At 32.2% G+C, this 9,658-nt stretch overlaps 1 protein-coding gene and 1 long non-coding RNA gene across 2 annotated transcripts; both read right to left on the bottom strand.

Annotated features, from left to right (window-relative positions):
- Positions 1-164: 164 nt before the first annotated feature.
- On the bottom strand, positions 165-2,213 carry LOC101739277 (small ribosomal subunit protein bS1m). The gene is made up of 2 exons (XM_004930081.4): positions 1,750-2,213; positions 165-548 (listed from the first exon to the last, which is right to left on the bottom strand). Exons 1-2 carry the CDS (start codon positions 2,026-2,028, stop codon positions 267-269), a joined length of 561 nt encoding a protein of 186 aa, XP_004930138.1. The 5' UTR covers positions 2,029-2,213; the 3' UTR covers positions 165-266.
- A 1,013-nt stretch (positions 2,214-3,226) lies between these two features.
- Positions 3,227-5,270, bottom strand: LOC134198933 (uncharacterized). Its single transcript, XR_009973227.1, has 2 exons — positions 4,291-5,270; positions 3,227-3,455 (listed from the first exon to the last, which is right to left on the bottom strand). It is a non-coding gene; the product is annotated as an uncharacterized LOC134198933 (long non-coding RNA).
- Positions 5,271-9,658: the final 4,388 nt, after the last annotated feature.

Here is a 9,658-nt window from a genome sequence, read left to right as displayed (position 1 = left end):
CTACTAAACAAATAAGAACCTACTAACAGATGGATATCAGAAATACAAGATGACTGTGAATTAGATGCCTTGATGATGCTCCATTATTCACAAGATCAAAAAGTATCCCTTCATAGAATTTTAGTCAGGGTATTTAAATTTTTAAACATCAATAAAATTACTACTTATTGTATTACCAATTTTATTTATTATTACATTAAAAATCTGTTTACTATTTGAACGAAAACTAAACAAAAACAAATTACTATATTTAACAACTTGTTCATTTAATTAACACTTACAGCTGGTTTAGTGGGAGTAGATATAATACCAAGTAATTTACAGTCTGCCTCTAAAAGTGTAAGATCTGTGCTCGATCCTAAGAAACGAGATGATAATTCTAAATCATTAATTTGTATCCGAACTCTAGTGCCCCTGACGTATTCTTCACCTCTCAAATTTGGTCTTGTACAAACACAATGAAATTTCCATCCAAAATCTATATATAAGTCGTCTTCTACAACATGAAATATTTTTCCTATTACGGTTTTTCCCACTGGATCCCCCAACTGAAAAGAGCAAATGTTCAACAAAAAAAAGGAGCCTTTTAGAAATATTGTTAGTCAATAATATTTAACGTGCTATTATAGCTATACAGTGGACTCCCGGTAACTCGACAAATGTTTTGCAGGGCAATGTCGAACTATCGAATTTGTTGGATTATAGACTATCGCCTAAGATTAATGTAATTATTACCATAAAACTTACAAAAAATACTTTAGGTAAGTCGTGAAGACTTTTGAAAGATTCTAGCCATCACTTCCTAGCCACAAAATCATCTTTTTCTATTATTTCCTTTAAAAAAACATAAGCTTTTGTGGCCAACCTCAGTTCTAAAATGGACATATTCGCTATCATATGCAGTCAAATTCAAACTTTTTTTTTTTTTATTGCCCTTGTAGGCAGACGAGCATACGGCCCACCTGATGATGAGTGGTTACCGTCGCCCATTACTAAGCAATCAGAATCAAAACATATCTATGCATTGAGTAAAATATGCCATGCCATATGCTGGTGGCGTATATAAGTTGTAGCCTGTACAATCATGCATAATCTGCAATAGCAACGATTGTCCAAAAATATTCAATATTAATAAACATGTTGGATTACAGGGGTCAGATTACTGGGGATCCACTCTATTATGCTTGCTATAGCTTATTCTGTAATAGAAATATTAACATAATTGTTGATAATAAATTGCAGCTAAAACTTTTTGAAGACACTTCAAATGTTTTAACTATGTATATATATGACAAGTATCAATAACAATACAATAATTTTAATATGTAACTTACTCCAATTTTCAAATTCATCAAAATTATTTGTTAAACTAAATGTCACTGAGATATATTTCTTGAATGATAAAACATATTATCTCTAGAACCAGTTCAAAAACAAAGGCACTGTCTATTCAGAATCTTTGAATTAATATTGTTTTACCACACAAACAATCCTATAATTAATCTTTTGTGTAATAATAGAACATTTTATAGGGTCTTGTTGACACAAATCTCCCAGAGTGGCTTATTTATAGTATTCAAGCTATTGGCAATGCAAGATTGTTGATTCTTATTTGATATTTATACTTTGCAAATCAGAAACCCTGGGTTAATTATTTCCACAAGGATTTTCATGCTTTCATCGAACCTATTACTTATCTATTTTTATTGCTAGATATCAAAGCTATGCAAGTCTTAAGTTTTAACTTACATCCATTAATTTTGAATTCCGAAGTAATGAAGCGAAAGTATAACTTTTTTCTTCTTCCGGATTCTCCAGAATTTGAGATTGTTTTTCAAAGGCTTTTGCGAAACCACTTAATTTTTCCTGCGAAATATCCTTATCGATTTCGTTACCAGAATCAGAATACGAAGGGATGTTAGAATAACTACACAAATTTAAAACTCTAATTAAATGATTTGACTTTTCAATTCCATTCAATAAACTTCGCGTGAAATATCTCGGTTTGATATTCCTGAATGGTATCATGTTTTGTATTATTTATGGTAATATTTAATATTTCTCAGCGTATTTATGTTCCTTCAGTTTCAAATCGTCTTAATGGTAGTAAATTATTTAAAATAGTTAATTTAGCATGAGAGACTATTTTTATGTTCAAGATAACCTCTAAAGTTTTTTTTCCATTTCTTCTTAAGTGTATAATCTATGATTTCTTAGCCTACAAATGTCAAAATTCTCAAATATTAAGTGTTTAATCTATGCCTGCAAGCCTTTATACTAAAGCTTGCGGACTTTTTGGCGGGAACGCGAGGAGTGAAGTTGTGTGATTTGTTTTATTTTGTCTATTTAGTGTTTCTTCGGGTTTAAATGTGTAATAATGGTGGTTTATTAACTGTTTAATATCTGTGAAAGTGCACAAATGTGGGAAAATGAAACAAAGCCGCTGGACGTAACTTCTCGGAATCCTCCAAAAAGTCCACTGAAAAATCTTAGTAAATGACCACCATTTTACTGAGATTATAATTCATCTCATATCATCTCATTTAATTTCATCCCAGTTGATTAATGTCTCAAATTAATCATCTTCATTTGATTTCACTCCATAATATCATTTTTCATAAAAATATGAATATACATTAAAATTATAAGACATGACTTAAAAGTCTCAGTTACCAGGTCATAAAATCCCTAAAAAAAATATCTAAAGCTTGCGAAGACTTTTTGGCGGGAACGCGAGGAGTGAAGTTGTGTGATTTGTTTTATTTTGTCTATTTAATGTTTCTTCAGGTTTAAATGTGTAATAACGGTGGTTTATAACTGTTTAATATCTGTAAATGTGCACAAATGTGGGAAAATGAAACAAAGCCGCTCGACGTAACTTCTCGGGATCCTCCAAAAAGTGCACTGAATAAATCACAGTAAATGACCACCGTTTTACTGAGTTTGTATTTCATCCCATATTATCTCATCTCATTTCATTTAATTTCATCCCAGGTGATTTATGTCTCAAATTAATCATCTTCACTTCCTTTCATTTCATTTCACTTCAAATTATCATTTTTCATAAAAATAAAAATATAAATTAAAACAAGACATGACTTAAAGATCTTAGTTACCAGGTCTTAATATAGATAAGCATAAAAATACTTGTTCAAAGTGGATTATTACCACTGATTGTATGAGCCTATTATAAAGTCTAGAAAGTAATGTAAATAAAACAAATGTAAATTATTTAGTGTATAATATTAAACAACTTTTGTATTATTTGAATGTAGTTTGTCATGTAAATATTGTACTAGTTTGGGTTCCATCCCACATTGGCATAGTGGGCAATGAAAAAGCTGACCATTTAGCAACCATGATAATAAATTATAGTGCGGGTTCTGTCCCATATTTTGAAGTTGGAATTCCTTTCACAGATATTCATAGTTGTCTTAAAAAAGAATGTGTGATAACTGGAAGAAACATTGGGATCATTCTACTCAAGTCTTATGTAAGGGTACTTGGTACAGTCTTTTGAATTCCGAAGTAAATAAAAGACCTTGGTTTTGTAAAGGAGAATATGTAAATAGAAAGTTTTATTCTATTTTAAGTCGTTTGAGGTTTGGTCATTGTCGTCAATTACCATTTATATCGTATGAGAATGATTCTCAGTGACTTGTGTGATCGTTGTGGAAATGCTGAACAACAATCTATAAACCATATTCTATTTTCTTGCCCATCCTTTAACATTCGTTCGTTCATTGAAGTCATCGTGGCCTAAGCGATAAGACGTCCGGTGCATTCGTATCTAGCGATGCACCGGTGTTCGAATCTCAGGCTGGTACCAATTTTTCTAATGAAATACGTACTCAACAAATGCTAACGTTTGACTTCCACGGTGAAGGAATAACATCGTGTATTAAAAATCAAACCCACAAAATTATAATTTGCGTAATTACTGGTGGTAGGACCTCTTGTGAGTCCGCGCGGGTAGGTACCACCACCCTGCCTATTTCTGCCGTGAAGCAGTAATGCGTTTCGGCTTGAAGGGTGGGGCAGCCGTTGTAACTATACTGAGACCCTTAGAACTTATATCTCAAGGCGGGTGGCGCATTTACGTTGTAGATGTCTATGGGCTCCAGTAACCACTTAACACCAGGTGGGCTGTGAGCTCGTCCACCCATCTAAGCAATAAAATATAAAAAAATTCAGCGCCTTGTGTTAATGGATGAGTTACAGGACGTTTATGGATCTTCAAATTTGGTACCGCGCTGCATACAAGATCTATTGAAGAATGAGTCTACATACCAGTATATTTGTAATTTTTTTGTAAATACTGGAATAGAATTATAATTTATATTGGAGATCTGAATTTTTTAAAATTCAATTTGACATATGTCAGTATATTTTCAAAGAAAATATTACAGGACCTGACGTACCAACTAAGAATAAGTGCAAAACTAGTTTCTATTTCACTTAGCTTAGCATGAATCGTCTGAAGGTTATGGTATATTTTATTGTATGCAGATATGATTTGAACTTCAAAGTGTTCAATCCGTAAATTTTCAGTATAATTTTGCCACAATGTTGCAATTTCTTTATTCAATCGAATGAGGTTTCTATTTAAGGTAATGGTTGAATTAGATAAAATTTGCACCATTTCAGAGATTAACGTTAATTTTTTATTATTAGCGTCTTGATCTGATTTTATTTCACTAATTAATTTATCGTATTTTATGGCGTAATCGTGATCCAGATTTCCTGTGATGATTTTAATTAATCATCCAATTGGGTTAATCAGTCCGCGTTTGATTTTAAAGGTAGGAGTGATTTGTTCGAATTTGCTTACTGTTAGATTTTGCATATAGTCTACTTGTTCTCTTACATCTATAAAATTATAAGTAAAGTTCTTAATAAACTTAACACTAACTAAACTATTTAGTTCCCTGAAACATTGAATGTTAAGATCTAAGTCTTCCCTAATAGGTTTAAAGTCCAATACTCTTGTTATTATCCACTTGTCTTTGCTGAAAACAGCAGTGCCTTCTTTGACGGGTAAAACTCCGGGATTGTTATTTAATACCTGAAGTTGAAGGGCGTGGACTTGCGTCGTCACGATCGTCATCAGGAGGACGCGGAGGTGCCTGTGAAGGGCGTTTAATGTTTTTTAGTGGAACTTTTGTACTGCGTTCTTTTATTTGAACGGGAACTGTGTTTCTGACTATGTCATCTGTAACTATAGCTTTTTGGTAACGCGGCTTATCTTTGCTAATTCTTTTGTTTGTGTTTTTGGAAAATATGGTCTCTCCTGGCATAATGTAAAATTCTGTTTCTCCTGCTCTTTTTCATTTCGTTTTTCCTTCATTTTTATTGTTTGTTCCGAAATATGTTTGTATAAAAAATTAGTTCTTTTTGCGTGTTCTTTGATTAATTGTTGTATATATTGCTTATTAAAGTCGGCATCAAAAGTATTTCTAGAGTCTGTGTGACCTAGGAATATCTCGAATGGGGTGTAGCCAGTACTGGACTGAATAGACTGATTATAGGCCATAATAGCATAGGTCATTCCATAATGACCTATGCTATTATATCAGCTATTATATGCTGCATCCGTGTATTTTTGTTCGTATTTAGCCAGTCTATATATTTCTAGCATTGTGGAATGGAACCTTTCTATGATTCCCATGGAGTTCGGGTTGTTAGGTGTACTGATGTGTAAATCTATTTTGTAAAATGCTAAGATTTCCTTTAGAAGTGCATTATTAAATTCTGTACCAGGACCCGAGCTAATTTTTTGGGGTATCCCATAAAATGAAAAGTATTTTATTAGGGCTTGTACTACTTCAGGAGTAGATCGGTTAGTAATTTCTAGTGCTTGTCCCAGTTTGCTGAAGGCGTCAATAATAGTAAGATAGTAATGTCCTTCGATAGTAAATAAGTCGATAAAAAGTTCTTCTAAAGGCTTAGTTTGTGTCTGTGTTAATTGTAGTGTAGGTCTGAGGAGTTTCCTGTCGTATTTCATACGTTTACATACTTCGCAAGAGTTTATGACACTTGAAACGGTTTGTTCCATTTTATGCCAAAAGTATGTGCGTTTAATGTGTGTAAGTGTTTCTCTTATGCCTCGGTGACATGTTTTACCTGTATAATATTTTTCAACGATTTCCTTTTGTTCTAATTCATTTTCAATAAAAACTACTCTTTTAGTGCATTCGAAAAATTGTACCATTTCCTTTTTGAATAAAAAGATTACTGTTTCTGTAAATTGTCTCCTATGTTGGTCATCTTCGAAATAAATGAAGTACCGGTAAAATGGGGCGATTAGGGATTGAGAGGCGAATCGGGAAAAAACCGGGAAAATCTTTCGACGCTCAATATAAGTTTTATATTCGTTGCAAAATCTTCCATTTTTTGTAGTTTAATAGTAGAATGTTGAAAGTTCACAAAATAACTCTGAATATGCATGATAATAGCTGCTAACTTACAAAAAATCGCGTTTCAAATTAACTTCCTGTGGTGGTAATTATTTTAGTGCTAGAAACTTTGCTCTCTTTTATTTATTCGATAATAATAGAAGACGACTGTGATTTATAAACGTTATTTAGTGTTTGAACCAGAATATATATAAAAGGTGAGTCTCAGTTGTTTTTGGTTTTAATGTATTTGATAAAATAAAAATACATGTAAAAATCTGTTGTTTTTGGGGATATTGGGGACGTCTTAGGTACAAATAACAACGAAAAAGGGGGTCAATTGAGATATGAATACGTGAAATGGAAACGACCTAAGTATAAATAGGTACAGGTTTGTAGGGTTGTATAAGTAGTTATAGCAATATTTTTTAAATTTGTTGGTAAAAGTCTGGTTTATTCATGATGTCTTTGTCTAGAACTTTTATTCAAAATTATCAATGTGTTATTTTATTGTTTGGTAAATATTTATATTATCAGTTACGTATTGTTTTCTATTTTTAGATATGCCTCGCGTGTACGTATCAAAGAGTGCAAAGCCTTTTATGAGATATGATCCTTTAATATTAAAAACAGCAATAGAAGCCTATGAAATTGGGAATAAGTCTTTAGTTGAAATAGATAAGTAATTTAATATAAGTAAGTCGATTTTTCACAGACATGTAACAAGAACAATGAAATCTCAAGGTTCACAAAAATGTCTAAGTAATACATAATAAAATATTTAATATTTGTTCAGAGTGGGGGTATTCATCTGATTAATCCATGGAATAACCGACACACCTAATCCCTTAACCCAGATAAAAATATCAGCCCCTAAGTACTTACCAAGAACGAAGAAATATAAACCGTTTCTAAGAAAGCCCATTGTTGTTAATGCACTGTCGGTTGCACCTATAATTGAGGTGACATCTGCCATGTACTTTTGTCAGTTTTTCAAATTTTTTATTGATGATCACTTTGTTGTTGCAACTAAATAAATAAATAAATTAAAACCTAGTAGTGCCAACCCTAGCAAATTTATCATTTCGTCCCAATTAACCGCAATTTCTGGGTAAATAGGGATTACACCTATTTTTGCATTTTTTGCTTAAACTGGATGCTAGTTGCATAGTTTGAAATTGGACAACAAATATGCCCCCAAGACTCAATCATTTTGATCCTGATATAGCATTATATACATCAACAACTACCTTAAAATTGCTCATAAAGTTGGAATTTGTCCCTAATCGCCCCATTTTACGGTATTTAGTATTGTTCTTTAAGTATTCCATAAGAAACTGTTTAACGAGGTCAGGTCGATTAACTGGTAGGTGGACTTCTAAAATTCTTTGTTTTTCTCTAGACAAAGGGGAATGCTCATTTCAGGCCCAAAGCGGACAATAGATTAGAGAAAAAACACTTAGTGCATTAATTTTGTCATAAATAAATAGGCATTTACTTTCTTCCAAATAAGCGCCACTACAGTTTACAATAAGTAGTTTAAAAATAGTAACTCTATTGAAAAAAACAAGATTTTTATTTTTGCGGGAAAAATATTGCCAGCATCAAAACCTTTTACGTATTAAGTAAACATTTTAAGTATATAAATAAAACATATAAATAAATCATTTTAAGTATTATCATTAATCAATCGATTTTAATCGATTATAAGCACATAAAATAACATCAAAGACATACCCATTGGACTTTAACTTGTTACTATACTTGAGACCTTAGAACTTATATCTCAAGGTGGGTGGCGCATTTACGTTGTAGATGTCTGTGGGCTCCAGTAACCACTTAACACCAGGGTGGCTGTGAGATCGTCCACCCATCTAAGGAATAAAAAAAAACTTAACTAGTTGTTATTTATATATGTACAACTAAAACAAAAAAATTAAAAATAATGTGTACTCGTAAAAAAAAGATTAAGAAATAAATCAATTATCAGTTATTTAAAAAAATGATTGATATATGAATTTCATGTAATTATTTTTCTTTTTACTGACAACACTGATTTTAATCTGACTGACTGACACACAGAACATACTTCTAGGACTGACACTTCGCTTGCTGCTTGTTCTTGCGTTTGGGACACGACATATTGTTCTATACGTACCATTGTTTATATAAATAGCACCCATTTTGAAGGCACACACATAAATATATATCTATCTCGTTCTTACTCAGCACTTTAACTCGCAGGAAAACAATATAACAGTATTTCAGTGCGTACATAAAATGAAACATGAATATACGTAAATGTCTCCGTCTCCGTCTAATGAGGCCGAAAATCCGCCATGTTTAGCGCGCCAAATGTCATTGTCACGTCAGTTCGGCCGTCTGTTTTGGGTTGTACATTATTTATTGACTTTGATATCGATTTAATATGATTGCTTATATAAAATTTCTTATTTTATCATGCTTAAAACATACAAAAATAATAATTAAAACATATTTTATAGGATCTCAAGAAAGTCGTCGGCACTATTTAAATAAAATAGTTTTATAACACTATTGTCAACTCGTTAAATATTTAATAATTAAGTGATTTTAGAGAGGAAGTCACAAGGAATGACGTTTGTAATTTTATTAACGAATAAATGTTCTATAGGTGTTTTTTTTTATCAGGCGGTCCTTTGATAAGTTTAAAATTTGAATCACTCTCAATTGAGAGTGATTCAAATGGTGCGGCGTACCATCCTTGAGGTGCGCTGCGGTAGTGAGTTACTGACTTTAGAGTCAGCAAAACAATTAAAATAGATTGTAATAGTCTAAGAAAAACACGTACTCAAAATACGATAACATTCAGCATGCTAGAAATGGGCAGATGGCACTGTACTACGCCATATCTTTATGTTTTGCGGCAAACGACAACTTTATAAAATCAGTGTAGCAAATTTTAAAAATCGTCATATCGTTTACTTGGCAAATTTGAAGCACGAATTCGTCTTAGATATCACATAATATCTAAATCACATCATCTTTGCACATAACAATATACTTACTTCCTATTAAAGTATAAATTCTACAAATACATTCATACTCAACAATATTTATAATAAAATGAGCCAAGAACGTTTATCGATAAAACCTACTAACATTAAAATCTTCTGGGCAGCACTAAAACCGCCATGTTTTGTGGCCAGATGACGTCACAGTGGCACGAATTTTTTGTTGACGTTTCATTTCCATAGGTTTCCTACTTCAGTGGTTCAAAATGG

This window comes from Bombyx mori, chromosome 5 (assembly GCF_030269925.1).
Source record: "Bombyx mori chromosome 5, ASM3026992v2".
Lineage (NCBI taxonomy): Eukaryota > Metazoa > Arthropoda > Insecta > Lepidoptera > Bombycidae > Bombyx > Bombyx mori.
This window is presented reverse-complemented; position numbering and strand designations above follow the sequence as displayed.